Below are 23,655 nucleotides of genomic sequence, written 5' to 3' on the forward strand. Positions count from 1 at the left end.
CTTTTCAGAGAAGATTCCTCTTCTCTAATCATTTTTTTTTATTTCTAATTTTCTTATATTAATAGTGTAAGTTGCTAAAAGCAGCACAGGAATTGTAGGAATAAATGAGTAAACAAGCAAACTAACTATGAAGAGTACATTCTATATTGCCATTTATCATTTCATAGTTCCTACACTAAAGAAACTAATCAAACCACCTTTCAAATGTACTTTTCTCCCCATAGAGGTTTATCCAAATTTACCTTTCTATATTTTGAAAGGCAGTCCTTAAAACAACTATGTCATCTAACTGAACAGTTATTTCCTATTTTTATCAGTCAAAATTGATTTTTGTAGGATATTAAATCCTATAGGGAATACAATATATTCACTAATCCAGCAATTTATGTTTGGAGGCATATCTGAATGCATGATTTTGCTTTATTAATTCAATGGATTCAGTTAACAATAGCATCACCCCGTATCACTTCCATTCAGTCCATCTTTGTTTATGAAAAGAATTCAATTGGACCTTTCTGATAAGATATTCTCTTTTTCTTTCCACAACTGTAACATTCTGATGTAATCAGACTTTAATATAGCATAGCAGTGAACGTTGCAGAACGTTGTAAGGTTTCCACCCCATGTCAAGATATTCCTGTGGAATAGCATGCAGTTTTCACAATGCATTCATTTGCTGGTATAAACAACACACACATGTGAAAACTTCTTTGATCATGTTGTCTTTGGGGATTTGTCTGCCCGTGTGCTATTACATCATGCAGGCAAGCCAACAATCACCATGTAAAAGATAGCACCCAGGAACATCTTGTAAATTTGCTATGTTCTTCGGAAGATCCTAGAACATTATTTCTAAAAACTCCATTAATTGCATTGTAATCTTACCTCACTGTTCCAAACAATGAGTAATTATTTAAATTAATGTGTAAGACAACAATGCCACTCTGTGAAAGGCAGCATCAAATATGATTGTATATTTACTGTAAATGTCACATGACTTAAAGATCCATTTATAAAATGCTAAGCTATATGATACGTCTTAGATGTAGGATCATTCATTAAAGCAGCAAAAAGTAATAACACTGTCTAGAAAGTTTTGTGATGGAACCATTAGGTCTCAAATATATATATAAAAACATATATCCTGGATTTTAGGCTTGGGAAATCTAGGTAATGAAATTTACCACAGAATTTAAAACAGAAGTCATTATCCAAAGCTGCAAAACCAATGCAGACCCTTTAATCCTCCTAGCTTATAACAGAAAATATCCTTTTCCTCTGGCAAATTTGATGAAAAGCAGAGTCATTGCTTTGGTTGTTGGAGGTCACAAATATACAATTATGGCTCAGAGTCCTGGGTATTACAGTAACTGAGTTATGAAGAACTGTCTACACTTAAGGCTACTTTTAGCAATTATTATATCTCCCTCCACCCCAAAATATGCAACAATACAGTACTATTACCCAATATTAGCAAATAATCCAAGCTATGACTTAAAAAGAACCTTTATACATAATTCACTAATGCATTAAAACATTGCTAAGATAAGAAAGCTCAGATACTGGTTTCATTTTTTCATAGTTGTGCCAGCTAAAAATAATGCTGAATCATTAGTTACACAATACCTTGCTCAGAAACCATGGATGGTAAATAATATTTTAATAATTGATTTACCAGACCATAGATACAACAGCTTTTAAAACAAAATCAGTTATCAACTAGCATTATGTTGCATTCTTAATGCATTATATTATATATTAAAATATAATCTGTGGACCTGACATGAAAGTTCTGTGTAATTTCCAATATTGAAGAATACATTTATTATTGCACTTTAATGATTAAGAATGAATGTAATAATTGAGGGAAGCTGCCAAAAGATGTTTCTCTACAGAAGGTAAAATAGATATGATTTTGATTGTGAGGATATTCAACAAGTAGAGTACTACACATATTAGGATGTAAGGAATGCAGTTGGCAAGGCACAAACCTGGGGTTCCAAGAGAAGAATGAGTATCTTTCAAGGCCATAAAACACATATTTGTTGATTTGGAAAGGCAAGAGTGAACAGGCAGAATTTAAAATCTGGGAAATAAATCTATACAACAAGTTGGATTTTTGTGTACTGAATGGGCAAATCCTTGGTGTGTATGTGGCTTAATTTGCAATAAAGGAATTAATTGAGCTGGATCAAATCTCGGAGCCTTCTGCTAGGTAAGATAATCCTGACCATGTAAAATGTCTGGAGAGCTGAGGTTTACAGCTGAACCAAGTATAATACCATGGGCTTGTGAATGTTTTTATCAGGAATCCAGTGAAGATGCTTACTCTCAAGAAAAAGTCTAAAAGAAAAGATTCCTCATTATATATCTTTCTCCTTCCCCATTTTGAAATATATCTTTCTTGTTCTCTGTTCTCCCGATAATAAACTTTCCCTATTTCTAAATTCTTTCTGTATGTAAGCATTTGGGAGGGAACTACAAACATGCATACATAAATGCAAAAGAAAAATTTCAGTATATATTTAAGGCTCTGATTACGACCAGGCACTTCTACTTTTCATTTCCATATGCATCATCCTTACGTTTCTGTTCTGCGGTCTGTCTTGGCAGGGATCACCTGGATACCTGACAAATCCATTAGCAAGGCTTTACTTGATCTTGGATTAAGCTAGAATTTATATTTAGAAGTCACAATAAAGAAGAAAGTTCATCTAGGAATGCATACTTTATCCATCTCCTATTTAAAACAACAACAAAGACCTCTACCAGATAATATAATAAGAAAGATTGCATACTCTCATTAGAAATCAACTTGCTTCGATAGTGGTATTTTCTTTTTGGGACATACTATATATATTTTTGTACAATGCCAACACAACCATCTTTCATAATACGTTCCTACTTTGTGAAATAATATGTAACTAGGGAGGAAAGAAAGATTATAACACTGTTTATAGTGTTCCATCTGCTCTATTATCAGACTTGCTTTATTGCCAGCAGACTTTCAAAACTTTGTTATTTGTCTCATTTGGTTTGTCATAGGAACATTGACCTAACTGTACTTATCAACCAGGGCTAAAACAATTGCTATTCTCTAATATATCCCAAGCTACTTGACATAATTTAAAGTTTATAAAGTTATAAATTAAGATATTGGGTTTATTGACTGGAAGGTTGGCAGTTTGAGACCCAAGTACCACATGATGGGGGGGGGGGAACGACACCCATTCTTGCCCCAGCTCCTACCAACCTAGCAGTTCAAAAGCATGCAATTGCTAGTAAATAAATAGCTGGGAAGCTTTCTGTGACCCTTGGCTTACAGTCATGCCAGCCACATGACCATGGAAGCATCATCAGACTACACTGGCTCCTTCTGCTAGGAAATTGAGATGAGCACTGCCCCCTAGAGTCGGACATGACTGGACAGGGGAAACCTTTACCTTTCTTTTTTTTAAGCATGGGTACTCAAACTACGGCCCACGGGCTGCATGTGGCCTGCCGAAGCCATTATTCCAGCTGTGCAGGACTACGAGGCTGCTATACCCACATTGCCTCGCCCATCCTTCAGCAGAATGCAGGACTTTCCTTTGCAAGCCCCACGGGCTAGAACTGAAAGGTAAGGCCAACATTTCGGCCTGCAGAATGCCTCTGGAAGTGGGTGGGCAGAGTGAACACAGACGCCCCAAGAGGCCAAAATACTGGAAAAAAGGACCCATTTGTTTTACCTCCCCAGCTCTAGAACATAAAGAGAGATAGACAGACAGACAGACAGACAGACAGACAGACAAAGAAAGAGAGAGAGAGAGAGAGAGAGAGAGAGAGAGAGAGAGAGAGAGAGAGAGAGAGAAAGAGAAAGAGAGAAAGAGAAAAAGAGAGAGATATTTTTCAAGCTCCTTGGGGCTGAGAAGAATTGCTGCAAAACTGAGTTTCCTGAAATGGACCTCTAGACTCCTAAACAACTTAAAAAAATGATCTAGTAAAAAGAAAAGGTAACCAAAGGAGAAACATGTAAACAAAAGCAAATAAAACATTCCCAGGAACACAACAAATTAAAGTTTTATTTGTGTGCATTGTTCCATGGACTATTAAACTGCCCACACCCCCTAGTCACATGACCTAGGCCACCTAACCACACCCACCCAGCTGATCTGGCCCTCCAACAGTCTGAGAGACTGTGAACTGGCCCCCTGTTTAAAAAAAATTGAGAAACAATTTAGAGTCTATGTTCAAAGAACATCTAATGCTTTCTCATTCATCTGTGAAACAAGGAAAGACTGAATTATTTTAACAGAGATTGAAGCATAATCTAGGTCAGGGGTTGTCAACCCCTGGGTCACAGCCAACTACCGGGCTTTGAGCAATTTGGAACTGGACTGCAGAAATGGTGGGCATTCCACTTGGGTGAGCAGTGGGCATGTGCGCCCATGCTTCATTTCCACGAGTGCCCACCACTTGCGCAAATGGAGCTACAAGTACACGCTCATGCAGAAACATCCCCCTCTCCCCTCTCCAGAGGTTGGAGGACTCTGATCTATGTACAATATGGATTTAAATGTTAAAATTTTGTCAATAGCAAACAATCAAAAATATGTTGTAAGGCGTGTGCAGTGTTAACATAGAGTAAATTTTCACATAATCATATTAAGAAAGTTGTTAAGTTGGAGAATAGGGCGCCCCATTTACAAATAATGAAAAATGATACAAATGAGAATTTGCTTCATTTTAAAAATCACAATGCAAATAGCATAAATCACAGTGAACATTTGGACACTACATGTGAGGTTTTTGTATCAAGGTCTCATAAAATGAGATTTCACTGTACTATTTCAGGATCATTTGACTATCTGGAAATGATGATGTTGTGGCCTTCTGGATGTGACCTCGTAGCAGCACATGGCCAATGGTGAGACATACTGGGAATTATCATCTAGCATCAGGTTTTACAATTTATTTTGATGGATTGATTATATGTCATCAAGTTCTAGCATACATCAATTTCCTTCATTCAATATTATATCAGGATGCCAATCCCATCATTAAAAGCTTAAATCTCAGCATTAGATTCCATCATGTTGAAAGCAAACTCTATCTTCTAAGGTCAACTAGAAGAGCTCTTTTAACTTCACCTATAGCTTTTTAGCCCATGAGAGCTATAACTGAGAACCAGTTTGGTGTAGTGGTTGTGGCACTGGGTTAGAATCTAGGAGATCATAATTCTTATCCTGCTTTAGGCATGAAAAGTGACTGGGTGACTTTGGCCAGTTTCTTCTGCTCAGTGCACTGCCCTCATAGACTTTCTATTATGGACAAAAGAGGAAGTGGGAGAAGTATGAACATCACCTTGCGTTGTACAAAATAAAACCAGAATATATATCTAATAATAAATACAATGAAAATACAAAAGCAGTGTTATAATCTGGAATATTTTATAACTCTTTCCAAACATGATCCCAATATACCACAGCTCATATTCAGAATGAAAATAATGACGTCTAAATATATGCTCTGTGCTTCAGAAGAATGAATGACCCAATAGGACTTTGAAAGGGAAGAAGTTTCCACAATTTCTGACTATTTCATTCACACTATGCAACAGAAGAAGAAGGCATAGGCTGGAAAACTATTTGCTTGGGGAGTTTATTTTATATTTCAGAAATGGAAAGCTCGGGTTGTTACTTTGATTGTAAAATATAAAACCAGCAACTACAGCTCTGTGTCTTTTTATTTCTTAAGCTGTGGACATATTAGAACAATAAATGCACAACAATAAATGTTTAGAATAATAAATCATTAATTAAAGCTAAAGAATAATAAATCAATAATAAATCACTTCCCTGCATACAATGAAATGCAGATGAGTATATTCATGCCAGGTCTTAAAGACTGCACTATGTTTTTCACTTTAGCTACAGACTGGCTAATAGGCATTAAGGTTTCTGATGCTTTATAATTGTATCTATTAGTCAGCATCTTGCTAGTTCTTTCAAACCATTTGTTCAAACTGAAACATTAAATTGGTACATTAATCATTCCTTTTACATAGGAAATCCTGGAAATGACAGCTCTGTGAAGAAGCAGTATTTCCCTCAACACCCTCTTTGTAGCATCTTTCCAAGGACTTTTTAAAAGGGAAGCCAAAACCAATAAAACTGACAAATGCTCGAGATGTGGGTATACAGGACCCACTAAGAGACAATGCCAAATTATCCTTTGTCCTTGCATTTTTCCAAGCTAGAGTAAGCACAATAGTATTAGATGATGTAAAAATCACACACCATTTCATTTCCCAGACAAGGCTGGTTTCATTCAAAGGTCCGCCTTTCCTTATGCCATGAAAGCAGACCAGCAGTATGTTGCAAACCTAACATCAACGGATTTTGGATCACTGAGATGCCTATGTTGCAGAGAATGTTGATCTTGCCTTGCTCCATAGAGATTTCATGCGTCAGCTCAATGACATGGCCCATCTCCCACAGACTAGTCTCTGGGATCTTGGGTGCATGGCCAATTAATAACAAATTATAGGAGGGATTCTATTAAGCAGTGGCAGCACTTCCAGTTCTGTTTGAACAGTCAGAACAAATGTCAGCCGAATCATATACAACAAAGATAAAAGCTGGCACCTGTTGCTTTCAGATAGTGAACTGCTTATTATCTGATGCATGGATTTATTGTACCAGAAAGACAAGTCCCTCAGTTTTGACATCACAGACATAAATGCCTTATGTCTATGGTGCAAAAAGATACACGTAAACTCCATTCACTGCCAGACCTATGAGATGCATACATACATGTGAACTACTCATTACTCATTACTACTCAAAATTCACAGCAAGTTGAATTGATCCTAAGTGGCAGACGAGGGAAGAACCAGTCAGGAATGAATCTGTGGCTTTGTCTGTGTGCAACTTCAAGACAACTTTCCTGCCCTTGTTATTCTCTTTAGTATTGTAACCTAGTTCTGAATGGGCCTAAGAATCTAAAGTAGCCTGCTAAGCTAGCCATACATTCCAAATTTTCCTCACAGTAAAATTTCAGCTAATAAATTTTTAATTTACAAATGACTAAAGAAATGCCATTCTATTAACAGAAGGAGCTTTGACCTAGAAGAGGACTACATTTGTCATTCCTGCAGGTGGTGTCAAACTATTCAAGATAGTGCCTACAATGATGCGATAGAAATGTTGCATGTTTAGGGGAAGAAGGCGGGGCTTAGCAGTGAGAAGATGGAGTTTTAGGCTACTCCTGAAATTCCTCTATACCAAAGGATTTTTGGACGGGTTCTTTGAACCCCAGCTGTCCCGAAGACGACAGTGAAGGTGGGGAGGGACCCAGGACCCCAGAGATAATCGCAAATCTCTGGGGGAGGGTATTAACTCCCCGTGCCAATTCCTTTTTGGATTAGCTTCGTGCTAACTGAAACTGCAGGTCGCCCCTAAGAATGGAAGAAGTGATATCATCTGGTAAGCTGATTTTATTATCCGAGAGATTGTTCGTGTTAAAAACTAAGCTAATTGAAAACCAAACAACAAGTAGATCAGCGGCGAATTAGCTTTTCTAATGGATTTATGACTGGTGGTTACTTTACCTCTTAAATGCTTCAAGAAACTCCGCGATATCCTCCCCCCTCTGAATCTCCCTAAGTGGATCGTAAAACTTATCTCCTACTAATTAGCCCGTCACGATTCGACATTTTTATTACTTTACTATCCAGCTCTGTTTACAACTAGATAAGATTGACAGCCGGTAAGAGACTAAAAAAAAAAAAGTAAAAAGTGCTTCGAAGCCTCTGGGAAAAAAAAAAAAGAGAGCCTTTATTTTAACTACGACACATCATGGCGTCCCAAGATACCTCTAAGACTTCATTTCAGACTCTTTTCTCTGCGTGTAGAGGACTTTTTCATTCTTACCAAAGATTGGAAAGAAAACTGGATCAATTGATTCTAAAATATGAAGCCAAAACTGAGAACGTTGAATGCTTAAATGTTCCTGAAACACAAACGGAAAATGTGAGAAATGGTGTCTGGTCTATCTCAGAGGAAGAGAAGAGGGGGGAAGCCATAAAGACGATTCATTTAAAGAGACAGTGTGCAGAAGGAATGGAGAATCCACCCTTGAGAATTAAAGTTAAATTGGGAAGCTTTATAAGCCAAGAACAACTTTATTATTTCATCACTGACATTCAGAATCCAAAGGTGCCGAAATATTTTTGTTTGGACTTGCTTATGGAAACATTTGGTAAATTTATTCAACGAATGGCTACTGGACGGAGGAAACCTTGTGGCTGGAGGGACACAGGCTGACAGATGGGACAATATAAATTAAAATTAGCTAGATCGGATTACTTTAATTTGTAATAGATATAGCTGAATAATGACTGATATGGATAGCAATATATATAATTTGGAACTGGCTGATAGATTGTTGAATACAATTGAAAACTAGTTAAACCTAATTGCTTTTCTGTGTAACAAATATTGTTGAATAATAATTGATATTGATAGCAATGTATATAATGTGGAGTTGATATGATAATTAACAATTGGATATGAGAAAATACTTTTAGATTACACATAAAGAGTATTAACTATAATAATTAGCACTATTAAAAAACTAAATAGAGTCCGTACAATCAAATGTTAATTAATACTGGGAAAATGTTATGATATATGATATAATTGAATATTATGGATGTTTAGCTAAAATAATTGCTTTTTTGTGTAACAGATATTGCTGAATAATAATTGATATTAATAGTAATGTATATAATGTGGAGTTGATATGATAACTAACAATTGGATATGAGAAAATACCTTTAGGTTATACATAAAGAGTATTAACTATAATAATTAGCACTATTAAAAACTAAATAAAATCCATATAATTAAATGTTAATCAATATTGGGAAAATGTTAGGATATATGATATAATTGAATATTATGGATGTTTAGTTAAAATAGAATATGAGGATTTGATGATAATAGAGGATTTTACAAATAAGTAAATGAACTGCCAGCATGTGTTATGGACTAATTCCTTAGCATAACTAAGGATGAAGGATGTTTAAATAATTATAATAATTAAAATCGGAGGTATAATGATGTTGATATGGCAAATATTTGAGTTAAGATACTTGAATTAACAGGAGTCAATGGAAGAGAAGCACCAAAACATGTTGTAACCAGTTGATATACTTCTTATTTTTTCATAATAGACACCTGTGTTTTGTTTTGTTTTTCTGATTGTTGTTTTTGTCTTTTTCTGTATTATCTGTAATTGATTGATATATTAAGAAAGATGTTGTACTAGTTTTAAACTAAAACTAAAAAAACATTTAATAAAAAAAAAGAAATGTTGCATGTTTGTTTGTGTGTGTGTGTTGTACATGCATCACACATAAGAAATAGATGGAGCTTCAATCGTACAACTGTGATTGTACGATTGATTGATTACCTTTTTTAAAATCACATCTTGCAGATACCCCTGGAATGTTTTGATTTCCCATCCACTGGTAAACTTCTACATGCTTGCCAGAGTTCTCAGATCAATGTGGAAGATTTATAGATGGCTCTTGCAAAAATCCTCCTTGGAAATTAAGCCAATATACCTTAAATTTGTCCGTGGGTGGGTGGTGTACAATATAATTAAGATACAAAAAGAAACCTGCTATCCAGAGGGTTGGGTGCTTTAATTTGGTTCTTTTTTATTTGTTTAGCAACTAAAGAAGACTTCTTTACATTTTCTCATGGCAACCTGGGACCCTGTATTTGCACACAAGTCATAATGGACATATGTTTCTTTCTATTTATAAAAAGCACATTTTGTTGCATTTCACAACACATAAAATGTCCAAAACTTGCCTGTTTAAAAAGATTTCAGCACTATTCATTCTCATACCAAACAAGAACAATGAATGTATGTATTTCCCAGAGACTAAAGCAAAGGATCTACTGGCTTGCCAGTTTGGGAACAGATCCTGTAACATCAGCTTAAGCATTGGTAGAAAAAGATGTAGAAAAATGTGCAGAATGCATATTCACTTTTTAAAAAGTTTCTCAGACTCATCAGCCCATCATCACCAATTCCACCTCTATTGGGTTCAATGAAAGGAAACACTAACCAAAGTAACAAAGCTATAACAAACCCAGACTATGTATCATGATCTAAGTGAGGAGGCATTAATAAGATACAATGAAATATAATGTTATATATTTAATACTTAATAATATTTGAAGTAACAATAATATAGAATGCTAAAAATGTTGCTCATCACTGATGAGGACATATTTGTATAAAAAGCCCAATCAACCCCCACTTAACACTTCCCACCCATGGAAAAAATAAAACTAAGCAGAAACCAACGAAAAGGCAAAAGCTTTTCATAACATTTCAAACTGGAATCCTGATTGTCTCTTCCCAAGTAAACCAAACTTTGTACTGGAATGGTGAAATTAATTTCCAGTTCCTTGGTTTACTAGGGAAATAAGTTTCCAGGGTTAACGTTTTGATTCAAAGGGAAGCTGTTGCTTTCATTCAATTTCTGGTGAGTTTCATTGTTCTTGCAAATAAGGGCAAATTGACAACCTTTATCAATATTAGTCTTCAATACTAACAATAAGTGGGATGCTTAGCAATTCTGGATTATCATAATACTATGCTGTTATTCAATACTTTGTTTGTACAAGGATTCATGAAAGCCAAATTATGTTAATCAAATTATCTTGAAAGTTTTGTTGAGTTCAAAAGAATGCACTTAGGAATAAAACTGTACATTATAAAAGTAAATGCTTCTGACTTAATAATACATCAAGACGTCTTTGATGTCATGAACATTCTGACTTATTACCTTAGTGATCATAACTGCTCCTACTATACTGAAGGAAACATTCCATAAATTCTAAATAGTGTCATATATACCAAAAAATATATGAAAAATATAAAAAAAAATCTGATGTAACAAACTTCAGAAGTCTGATTGATAGCACAGAGTGGCCACATAATATCTTAAAATAAAATATATTTCCACCCACCCAAATTAAGAAACACATTTTCAGGGGATGTTATCTTTACTATAATATGTTCAATGAATCTTACAGATATAAACAGGCAACATAAAAAAATTCTAAAGTATATGTTCCTACCTTTGCAGCCACTGATGAATTGGGTTTTTCCAACAAGTCCCAGAGTTTTTTCCTTTTGTCTGGGCAGCAAGCATTATCAAATTCTTCACCATCTCTTTCTCTCATTGTTTCTGCTTCTCTCCTTAATTCTTCATTCATTTGCTCTTTTTTCTGATGATACCTTGCCTGGCAACAGGACTCTAAATATATTTCATCAATCCCCCAATAATCTAATTCTTGGCCAAAAGAGAGGGCACACATTTCCTCCATCATATGTAACTTTCCTGTCCTGTAGAAATTCAGGATAGAGGTGAAAGCACCTGGGTGTCTATCAAAGAAATATTCATTCTCATTAAGATTATAGTCATCACATATTTCTAGTAAAGAGTCATTAGTATTGCAGTCTCTGAGCTTCCCTAAACGTGTCCGTGGAAGTCTATCTAAAGTCCTCCATAGAACTTCATGATTGAGTCCACCTACATTGATTTTCACTCTCCTACAACATGCTTTGCTTCTGATTATGTCCACTGGTTCTGGTGGAAGAGACTGTGTAGACCTGGATGTCTTTTTGTTCATACCTGGAGCCTTTTCAGCCATCCTGATAAGGAAGTGACAACAAAGCCAGAGCCTTTAAGAGAATTAAAGTTGACTGATATGGTAAGTTAGGTCCTTCTTAGATAAGTTCTTCCATATCTGAAGCTGAAAAGGGAAAAAAAGGCACATTTTAGTACAGCAAAATAGCAACTCTCAGTGCTATAATAAATAAAGATCTTAACCAGGAGCATTCATTTCTGATAATACTCTTATAGGATCATGTAATATTATATTGACTGAAGGAAATACCCCATAAATGTATGTTAAGAAAAAGCAACTTTTGCAATGCTGAAAAATAATTGGAAAAATCAGTTTCCCAAAACAGTGGAATGTTATTAAAGGAGAATGATTATATAGAAATGCAAACAGACTGCATACTTAACAATAATTTGCTGAAGGAGATTTAGGAGAAAAATAGATCACTTTTCATGTACATTAAACAAAATTGTCCCTATTTAAACAAGTCCTTAGCACTTGATTATCTCTGGACTCTGGATCAGAGTGGGTCATGGAACCCCTATGTGAAGTTCTGGTCTGGATGTGTGATTATGATTTTTTTCCCATGAGACTTTCTTTTTTGATGACATAGTCTATGTTTCTACCATGTTTTTTTATTGTATTTTGTAAGTTGATCTGAATTGCAACAAATTATGGCAATCTATAATTCTAAAGAAGGAAGGAAGGAAGGAAGGAAGGAAGGAAGGAAGGAAGGAAGGAAGGAAGGAAGGAAGGAAGGAAGGAAAGAAGGAAGGAAGGAAGGAAGGAAGGAAGGAAGGAAGGAAGGGCAATACTTTGGCTTTCCAATAATATGGAAACTTTTTTTGTTTTGATATTATGAAAAGAAATCATTTCCATTTTTCTAAGAATTAGTAAAGATCCCTCCATCAATTGATGATGAGTATAAGAAGATGGCTTTAATCACATTTATATTTATTTTCAGATAAAGAAACTATTCATTCTATGTGAAAGGACAGATGAAGACATAAAAAGCCATGATAAAATTCAGTTATGTTTTTGCTGTGAACCCTTAATTGCAAATATCAGTAGGTTTTATTTCTGCTTATAGTTTTTGCAATGTTGTAAAATAGAAAGGTCCATCCTGCCTTCTGTGAAACATCTTGATTTTTTCTAACAAAGACGCAGAAAAAATGTCTAAATCATCTAAATATAGAGAGAATTATCTACATTGATCTTCACTTGACATCTTGCAAAAATAAATGTCACATCAGTTCAATAGTGTTCTTAGCTTTCCTTTTCCAATAGGCATTAATATTATAGAATATAGATCATGGAATCTAGTTTCATAAAATGTATTTTATGAAAGTTTACATCACTGGAAGAACCATGGGCAACAGGTGCTCCACCCAACCTATCTGGAGAACATCAATTTGCAAAAATCTGCCATAGACAAGCTAGTCAACTTATGTATGTCCAGAATGTCTATGCTCTGAACCTGGAAAATTCTGAAAGGAGAATAATTATATAAAAGAGTTGGGAAATGTTTACCATTGTGACACTACCATTCTATGTTGCTTTGCTAATCTTTCAGATTTGTTTTTTTCTTATTTGCAATCTTTTCTACCCCACAAGAATATGATTGTATCAAGAAATAGTAAACTTCAAAGGGAAGTATACCAAAACACCAAAAGCTTATTGTTTTAACTCTTTAAAATGCAGCATTGATTTGGGGTATTGGCACTGTTCTTGTGGGTTCCTATGATGCCCTTCACTTCTAGCATTCTTCTTATGCCGAGACAATTAATTCCAGAAATTAATTGATTTACTGAGGCTACAGGAAAAAAACATCACACTGAATATAGTTCTGTTATGTTTCCTCTGGAGCCCCATGGTGAGAAATCTTGACTGTCTTGCTTTCCATCTCCTGCGATTTTTCTTTCCTTTCTAAAGCAGAAGTATCAGGGTGGTCTTGCCATTAATTCCCAATACTCCAACTTGAGTTCTTCCATAGTATCTAGTTACTAGGAGTTGTTCCTTTTCACTTCTTTCTTGCCATTAAAAATAAACACAGAAGAAAGAACAAAAGAGGGTGATGCCTCAATTTGTTTTAGTTCTACCCCAAAGGCCAGGTAAACGGAGATCCAGGTGGCTGGTGGAGGGGAAAGGTGAGATCTTTTGAAGAGTAGAAACAAAGCCCTATGAAAATGCTTCTGACGTTCGCGGTTATGTCGTGCCATGGCTGCTGACAGCTTGGGAGGTAAAACCACAAATTACTTAGAATTAATATTTATATTCTTTTATACATATCACTGTGAACATACTATGTGAATAATAAAATCTCCATGTTAAAATATGGAGATTTTAAAAAATTGATTTCAATTCTGCAATATTTTTTCATTCTTATGAAAATAAAGGCTCTTCGCATTTTTAGTTTATTTCATGTACAGTAATCTAGCTTCAGACACAGTTGTAACAATAAGTCATACTTTGCAAAGTACTAGAATGATCTTTTGTTGCTTAGTTATCTGGCTGCCTGTGTCCAGCTCATCATTCATATTTGTTCTATTATCAAGCGAGATCACCTTCACCCCCATGAATTATATCAGTCTTTCTCTGTCACAGTGACTTTAAGATGTGGTGGACTTTAACTCCCAGAATTGCTACCATTGTCAGAGAAATTCTGGGAATGAAAGTTACACAATTTAAAATTAGTGAAGTGGAAAACATTGCATTACCACATTGCATACTCTATCTTCACTATATGCAACTTACTTCTATCTTAGCTATTCTAAAATATAAGTAGTCAGAAATCTACGTATTTGGGTCCCTGTGATCTGATATATCATCAAGGGCCTGCCATTTTAATTTCCATTATACTGTAACTATTATGTGCATTAGTATCTATGTATAGACATTCGTGTGTGTGTGTGTGTGTGTGTGTGTGTGTGTGTGTGTAGTCCTTGACTTATTATCTTAACGGAGCCTGCCCATCACGATCGTAAGTCATGACAGTCATGAAATGATTTTACAACATTTTTTGCAGTGGTCATTAAGCAAACAAAATGTGGCTATGTACCAAATGTTAATGGAAGTTTTTAGCAAAACGATCATAAAATGTGGTCACATGACAGTGGGATGTTGTAAATGACGATAAATACAACCTAGTTTGCCAAGCTCCCAAAAATTGCTATCTGACCGTGATGTGGGGGTGTGGGGCAACTGATAGAACTTGAATGTACTCCAATTGATTTCAGAGAGTTACAACCAATTGATAGGTTGTAAGTCGTAATTTCAAATGTGGCTAATGACTGGTTGTAAGTTGAGGACTATCTGTGTATACACACAGAAACACAAATGATTTTTAAAATATTTATTTAATCATGATTATTTCTGGAACACTGGTTGTTCCTTTAAAATTTTGGGGTGACAAAAAAAACAATTTGTCTGGAACTCTGACTTGGAATAGCTTAGCAGGATACAATGGCCCAAACTGACCCTTTGGGATTGTTACCTTTTGTGCAGCAATTGCACAGCCTTTGTTAAAACTTATAACAGAGCATAGTACATAAAGGCTATTCTATTTTCAGAATTCAATTTTTATATATTAGATTATAGTAAGATGTAGACATAGGCTGACATAGTTGAATTTTGATTGGTGGCAAATTAAAACTACTCCTACATCTTCTGTGGCTACCACAGTGACTGCTCTTATTGCTATAGAATCAATTCTTTTATACCCAAGAACTCCACAGATTTACAGTGAAATATATTGGTGTGCTACTCTAATATAAATAAAACAACTTAGAATAGATGTTTGGGTGCTATGAATAATACACTTCATGACTAAACTATTACCGGCTTAAATTTTACATTGTTGGCTTAATTTATTTTAGGAAAAAAACCTAAAGCAACTAATATAAATGAAATATGCACAATTTAAAAAAATTTCATCCCTCTATATGAAATAGAATAATTATAGAAAAAGAAAGAGAAAACTCTCTGAAATCAATTGGAGTACATTTTATTAGATGGCTGTAATATATACTGTATAAATGCGCGCGCGCGCACACACACACACAGTATCTATGTATATTTCTGTGTATACGTGTGTGTATGAAACTGAATTTCTACAAAAAAATAAAATATAATAAAAAACAATTAAAAATTAAAAGGGGAAACATTAGGGGAAAGGAAAGTGCAAGGTATAAAAGAAAGAAAAGAAAGCAAAAAAGTAACTTTCAACTTTTCTTTGATACAGTTACAAACAGAAACCTTTTGCCTAAAATTCAATAGTACATAATATTTTTATAATCATAAAAATTCTAATTGTCAAATAGTTTATTTCATTTCATTTCATTTATTGAATTTCTAGGCCGCCCAATCCCGAAGGACTCCAGGCCTTTCTTTTAGTTACAAGGAAAAAAAGCTAGTTAAAGTCTTTTCTTTGACCAAAGTAGTTCATTTCAGGATGACTGGAACCTCTGTGCTAAAACAGGTAGGATATCCATTTTCTTTCTTTCCTTTCTTTCTTTCTTTCTTTCTTTCTTTCTTTCTTTCTTTCTTTCTTTCTTTCTTTCTTTCTCTCTCTCTCTCTCTTTCTTTCCTTCCTTCCTTCCTTCCTGTCTTTCACTCCTTCTTTCCTTTCCTTCCTCTCTCCCATCCCCCCTTCTTCCTTATTTTCCTTCTTTTCTTTCTGTTTCCCTCCCTCTCCCCCTCCCCAACAATCCTAACATCCCATCCTTGATAAAAATCAGTTGAGGATTTCTGTGCTAGTGAAGTTATGTATTTGCTAGTATTCCATTACACTCCCAAACTGACTGTCCAAGGCAGGTTTGTATCTGCATAAAAAACTTGGGTTGTTCAAGTGTAAGATGGCAAACACTTGGATGTTTCACTCTGAGTCATGGTCTCCTCTTCACTGACTTATCTTGGCAGTGTCTTCTTACAGCTCCAGGTAACACTGGAACTCTGGTGACTGAATACTGAAGGTTGATCCAGTTCTGAGAAGGCAAGCAATTGTTAGAGGTCTTTGAATTGCTGGGAACATTTGGCAGCTACGGTTGGCAGCTACTGTTTTTGTGCCCACTGGCTAGTGTTCTCAACACTAAATACTTGGTAAACACATGAAAATACATGAGATTTCCAGTGGATCAGGCAGGAAATTTAGTCCCTCTCCCTCCTGGATCTTACACTACAGGAGTCATAAAAACATTAGTTTAGACTCTCAGACCTTTCCAAGTTTAAAGTCCAGTAACTCCAAGCAGACTTAGAAAATTCTTATCTGCTTTCTAGCTAGCTTTCTAGGTGGTGTAAAAGCACCTGGTTAGACAGCTTAGGTATAGAGGCTTCCTGTCTTGCTAAGCTATGGTTCCTTCTCCTGTTTAATCTTCCTATCTTGTAATATTTATCTCCAATCACTTTCTACCCAAGATTTATGTTTCCCCTCTCCAGAGCCCATTCTCCAGAGCAGTTTAAAAAATGCATAATAAGTAGAGGAAGAGGAGAAGGGAGAGAGGGAGGGAGGGAAGAGGAAGAAAAAGAAGTAAAGCACGTATGTATGTATGTATGTATGTATGTATGTATGTATGTATGTATGTATGTATATCATTATGGCTGGCAAAGAGGTCAGCACAGACCAGAGAATGAAAGTGCTGTTGAAAAAGCACAAGGCTGAATTGGTATAGGATGATCTGTGACAATTTATTTGTTTACAATCTTAGCAGAAATGGGTTTCTTACTAAGAAATGTAGAAGCAGTGATCCATACGCGGCTCAATCAAATCTGATTAAAACCATCCTCCAAAAAGGCAGCTCAGTTTGTAAAAAGTCTCCAGTTAGGATTCTTTTTCACAGGAGGAAGATTGTAAACTTTGCAGGATCTTTCCTGGTTTGCATCTAACCATTAACCATGCACATAGATATGTGGATGGCCTTCCATTAGTCTCTCAACCTTACTAGCAGGAAAAGGAGAAGTAGAATTACTCAAAATTGTCTTGCCTCCTAAACATGAACTATGATTAAGATCCATATGCTTGAAGATCCATATTCATGTATGGATCGTTAGTACAATTATTATAAAGTAGCAAAATTAAAAAAGTGTTCACACCAACTGCAATTGTCCTCCTTCTCAAAAAATCAGCAAAAATATTATTGCATGCTGCTATTGTTTAATTTTCCTAAAGAGATGTTAAAATAAAAATTCAAACAATCTATCGTGGGGGGAATCTGCAATAAAATATTGCAACATATAATACCATTTTTCTATTCAAGTTCTATCCAAGTAGCCATGCCCATTTTCTAAGATCTTTTATTTTGTTTTCCCACACACAGCTTTCATCTGTTCTAAACATCTATCAGCATGTCATGACAGGAGACGTTTTTGTTCTTTATCTTCTTGTCTTTTTTCCTAAAATATATTAGGGTTATACGATGCTTTAGAATTGATTCCAAAAGTGTGTGTAGCACATCGCAGCTGAAAATGACAACCATATGATCCTGGGAAAAACAGAACTACTTTTTTAAAAAAGGTGCAGACAATAGCTATTAGAGCATTTTTGCCCACTTCAGAAGACCTTTTGCAAACTATTTTCAAAGTAATGCACAGCCCTAATACTGTATATATTTGTTTCTCTCTTTTGAACATGAACTTTAACTTTTTGCTACCTAAAGAATGATATTGTTTGTTTATACCGTATATTATAACCCAAAGATAAGCAGTCACAGAAGCTTTTATAATGTGATACAGAGATTATAGAGGGCAAAAAAATAAGTTATAGATCGTTGCTGATCAGTGGAGATTTCATACATAGTCATACAGATTAACTGCATCCAACATACAAGCTATAGGTGATTATCAAGCTTATATTATTTCCTTCTAAATAATAATATAATAGGTGAACGTAAAGTAAAAAAGACTAAAAGTAGAAAACATTTTAGAAAAGTAGAACATCTTTGAACAGCATCTAGAAGCTACAGCAGGAACAGAATGCAATGGCTCAGAGAGTTATGTGAGCATGTAACATCTCTGCAAGTTGCACCAGAATGCTTCCTGGTTCAATTCAAGGTGGCTATAATGCTCCATAGAGCTCTTCAACACAGAGGCATTATTTGAAGGACCACCTCCTTCTGATTATTATACTTGTTATAGCAGAAGAGTCATGCCTGGGGTTCCATTTATTAGGAAGAGAGCATTTTCTGCTGTGGTTCCCGCCCTTTAGAATTTTATTCCCTTGGAGATTAAATTGGTCTCTACCCTACTGGCTTTTTAGAAGGTGATAGTTATATTCATCGGTGGTGATGGTTTTTGTATCCAGGCTGCTGCTTGTGATTTTAAGGTTTTTATATGATTATATATTCATACAGTTATTACTTTTGTTAGCCAACTGGAGTCACATATACGAGATGGGAAGCCCTATAACTAGAAATAATAAAGTACAATGTATATTTATTAAAATAGTTTTAAAGAGTGACTTTTTATTTAACGCTTTATGCCCACCCAAAGTTTTATATTGGTGAATTACAATGCTTTCCAGACTTAAAGAACTTGACTTTTGAGTGGTATACCCCTTTCCAAAAATTAGTGGATGGAGCTACCAAATAAATCTTTCTTTAACACTCATTTAATTAAAACATAGTTAGTATAATTATTCTCCAGTCATTTATTTAATATTTTCCCTCTTTGATCATATTAATATTATTGCTTACTAACAAGTTTTAGAGGCTTTTGATGGCTGCTGAAAAAGGAGGAAGGAGTCCATACCTTGGGGAGGAAGGCATCCATACAAACCTCAACCATCAAGCCTCAAACAAACTTCTGGGGAGTTACAATACAAGAGAATAAAATTAAATCAGAGGGGAGAAGTAGAATTTAAAACTAAAGAATAGGCAGTAAGAAGTAGGCAGATGCAGAAGTTAAAATGAGATATTTCCTGTAAAGCAAATGCCTTCTTAAATAGTTTTTGGTATATTTGAGATACGGCCATGAAAAAGACACTATTGGCCTAGCCTTCACAACAGGATTATAAAAAAATAAAAAAAGATCCAGTATTGAATTGTAGGCAGGCAAATATGGGGAAAGGCAATTTTTCTAAGATATTCTGGACTTAAGCTCTTAAGGACTTTAAAGATCATCATTAACATGTTGAACTGGAAACAAATAACCAGAAACAAATAACCAGAACAGCCCTTGATTTACAGGTGAGGTTTGAATCTGTATGCAAGTTATATGGGTAGTATAACTCCAGAAGGAATATTGTTTGTCTTTGCAATACCACAACAAGCAAACTAATATGCTTGTTATAATTATGTCATCTGATGCAACAAGTTTTAACAGACTGAATCTTCTTTCTTTCGTAAGGGCGAGTCAGATAGTATAACAAAGAGGTAAGTATTTATTGATAGACCGTAAGCTAATGCTACCGTAAGCATTATAGTTGAAAATGTATGGATTCAGTTGCATTTCTTTTGTTAAAATTTTCAGCAATATGTGCTTTCTGAATTAGTTATTGAATCTGTAATCATCAAAACAAAGATCTGAAGGATTCCAGTCAAGCTTTCTGAATTAATTTTCAAATCAAAGTATAGGTATAGGGAATGCATATTAAGAGGCAGCAATAGAATATAACTGCCATATATACATATATTGATAAGTTATGATACTATTAAGACTTTTTAATTGCTTGTTTCTCTGTATCTGCTGTAATGTATATTATAGATATAAAAGGACTGTAGATACATAAGGATATAATCTTTTCTGGAGTGGTTAACAATAATATCAGAAGATCTTCACTGTTTTTCAGAAAATATAATCTTTGTCCTATATTTTGAACAGTGAACTGTACAGTCATTTCTAAAATATTATAGAGACATAAATGAAACACAGAATTCCAAAGAGTTCCTAGCTAAAACAAAAGTTTATGAAATGTTATCCCTTTAGGAATGAATGCATGCTAACCATAAACTTTATGTGCTGAAAATCAGAGAACAAAGCAAGCACCATGAACTATAAGCACTCCAGTGAATATGTTTTTGTATTTATTTTTTAACTTCACAGGAACCGCAGGATGCCAATCAAGCTTATAAAAACAGTGGTGATAGAAATAGGCATTGTGAATGTTTGAATATTCAAAATATGTGCTCATAGCATCCTTTAGTTCCTGGTGTGAATGGCAAGATGTTTTGACAATTATCAGAAAAAGCCATGTACAGGTGACTAAATCCTTATGATAACAATCATTGGATAGGGAATGACTGGGGCATTGAAAACATTTAATTAAATAGTTTAAAATGCATGATGGATTTTTAAAGATAAATTGCATGTGTTTGGTTAAAAAATGGGCTTGGCTTTAGGTAGTATCTCACTGTTCTGATCAAACTCTTCACTGGGTAGTTCAGAAAATGCTTTTTACCACACCCACTTATGACCATTACTCAAACCCATGCCCATGACAGGGACACTAACCTCAGATTGGGTTTTGAAGAAAAGCTTAGGACAGATCTTCCTTCTTTTCTTTCTTGAACCTCAGTTAAAAGTTCTGGGAAGGCAGGCAAACTTGAACAGAGTCAAGGTCTCGCAAGGCTCCAGCTGGTCTTTCCATTCAGAAGCCTGCCTACTTTGCTGCTCTTCTTCCCCTATTAAACTGGCCCTGGCAGCTTTTCTGCATTACTGTATGGGGAAGGATTATTGACTGAAGTCTGCTTCTCTTAGAGTAGAAGCTTGATCGCTGTTTATTTGCAAAGTGACAATCCTGCCTCTTGAATGTGTTAATGCTGCCTTCAGAGGTAAAAGAGTAAGCAGGAGTTATATTCTTTTTTTATTTTTATTTGTAGGGATATAAGCAGCTGGATTCGGGGGGGGGGGAGAGGGGGAAGTTGAAATGTCAAAGGAGCTGTAAAATGTACTATTTATTTTTTAGATTAATGTTTGGGTAGTTCAACTTGAAATAAATCCAAGAAACACCATAAAGATGGCCAAAAGTATGCAAGTGATACTCTTGGTTTTCAACTTTGTTTTAAGCAAAAAGATGCTCAACCACATAAATATTGAAAGGAAGACATCCCTTAAAAGTATACAACATGACAACAATTTGTATATACGGCTAACACTCCTATGGGCATTTGACAACTTGCAATTTTTTCCTCTTTAACATATCTGGCTTAAGAAGGTAGGAGAGATACTCCCACCCCCCTTTCTTCCTGCTCTTTGAAACATCCAGGACATGTTGAAGAAGAGGCACCTATATTTAATGTCAACCTCAGTGGCCACGAGGTCCCATGTTCCCCATTTTTGACAGCTTGGGAAGCATATCCTCCTCACTATGCATCCCACTGTTTATTAAGGGTCCACCTTACACGGGAAATCACCCCAATCCTACCGCATCAGTCATTCAGGGAGGCAAGGTGATGTCTGTCAAACCTGTGGGCATGGAAACTGACTCCCTCTCCGCCTTTCAAAAAAACAAAAACAAAACAAAATACTTTTTCCTGGGCATTAAACGAGGAGGGGGAGGGGCGGAAAAGAGACCCCCCCCTCGCCCACACGCCCCTGCTCCTAGACCATACCTGAAGGCATCTCTCCGCACTCAGCTGCTACTTGGATCCGTGTGTCAACTGTCCGCCGGGTAGGAAGAAGCAGGGATGATTCATGCATCGCCTTCTTTCTTTCCAGACTCCGCCAAAAGGCAGAAATCCTCCGCTCTCCCCCTCCCCTCCTTCCCTCCCTCCCGCTTACCTTACTCGGCGAGACCGCGTTCAGCATAACACCGGCGGGGGGAAAGCACAAAAGACGCCCAGAATTCCCCCGCCGCCTCCCCGCCGGTTGCTGTTCCTGCTCTCGGATTCTTTTTGCAAATGATCTGTTGACAATCCGCCGAGGTGAAGGCGGGCGAGGTTTGTTTTGGTTGTGTGAGTCCTTGCGCGCGCGCGCATGTATGTGTGTGTGTGTGTTTGTGTGTGTGAGAGAGAAAGAGAATCTTTCGCCCCGCTCGCTTCGTCTCCCTGGCGGGCGACGTTCCTCTCGCCTTGCTCTGAATTCCGGCTTCCGAATTACCACTGCCTGCGGGATGGAGGAGGACAGCTACGGGGAGGGAGAAGGGAAGACAGAGCCGAAAGGCTGCGGGCGGTCTCCGCTTGCAAAACGGAGGAGGCGAGAGAGCTCTCCAGTAGTCATCTCCCTTTGTTTGCAATGGGATTTGGGTGCTGCTGCTGCTGCTGCTGACGGTGGCGGTGGTGACTACCAGCGAGCCTCTCGGTGCGTGTTCGGGTGTGCATCAGCAAGTGGATGCGCCGCGTAAACCAAGCAAGCAGCTGTTTTCTACTCAGCGCTACAAGGGGACACACAGGCGCAATAGTTGCCCATCTGATCGGCTTCCCCGCAGGGACGCGAGTGCAAAGGCCAAAAGTCAGACATGCATTAGAACCACTTATGCGGCTTCCTGGACTTTCACCAACAAACGGTTCATAGTCCTCCCCCCGCACCCCCCATGTAATTGACTCAGGTTGGTCTTTGCACTAGGCAGCCACCCATCTGCCAAGTTTTTAATTCCAGCTAACCCGAGGAGACCTGTGAATTATTTTTTGGATGAGGTGTGTGTGGTGCGCGTTGGGGTATGTGTAAGCCAGTCTTTTTCTCTCACCATTAGGTCATCAACAGGCCTCCATGCATTCAGCCAGTAGTGGCTGGCTTTGTTTCTGCTTTCACTTGTGGTGGGTGTGTTTATATCTGCTGTGCAGCAGAGTTTATATTGTCAGTATTTCTTTCCACACAGTTGCCAGAAATATTTTATATTCTTTGTGTGGGGTGGTTTTTTTTTTGCTGTGTGAAAATGTAATTATTTTCTAAAAATTACCCTTAGAGCAGATAGAAATATCTGTTGGCAACTACAGTTAAAACAATCATGCCACCCCTGATTTTATTTGGTAAAGGGAATGTCAAAGTGTGAGAGTCATTTTTAAATATACGCAGAATTGTTTTCATTATCATT

The 23,655-nt window shown here is 36.4% G+C and overlaps 1 protein-coding gene across 1 annotated transcript in view; it reads right to left on the minus strand.

The window, feature by feature from the left end:
* KCNB2 (potassium voltage-gated channel subfamily B member 2) overlaps window positions 1–22,503 on the minus strand; it is a 147,740-nt gene extending 125,237 nt beyond the window's left edge. The window contains exons 1-2 of the mRNA XM_014053144.2: window positions 22,404–22,503; window positions 11,145–11,822 (exon numbers count right to left, since the gene is read on the minus strand). Of these exons, the coding sequence (XP_013908619.2) occupies window positions 11,145–11,720 (576 nt within the window). The 5' untranslated portion in view covers window positions 11,721–11,822; window positions 22,404–22,503. The remainder of the gene's footprint in view (window positions 1–11,144; window positions 11,823–22,403) is intronic.
* Window positions 22,504–23,655: the final 1,152 nt, after the last annotated feature.

The sequence above is a fragment of the Thamnophis sirtalis genome, unplaced genomic scaffold (genome assembly GCF_051295495.1).
Source record: "Thamnophis sirtalis isolate CommonGarterSnake01/CBP01778 unplaced genomic scaffold, rThaSir2_p1.2 scaffold_2, whole genome shotgun sequence".
NCBI lineage: Eukaryota > Metazoa > Chordata > Lepidosauria > Squamata > Natricidae > Thamnophis > Thamnophis sirtalis.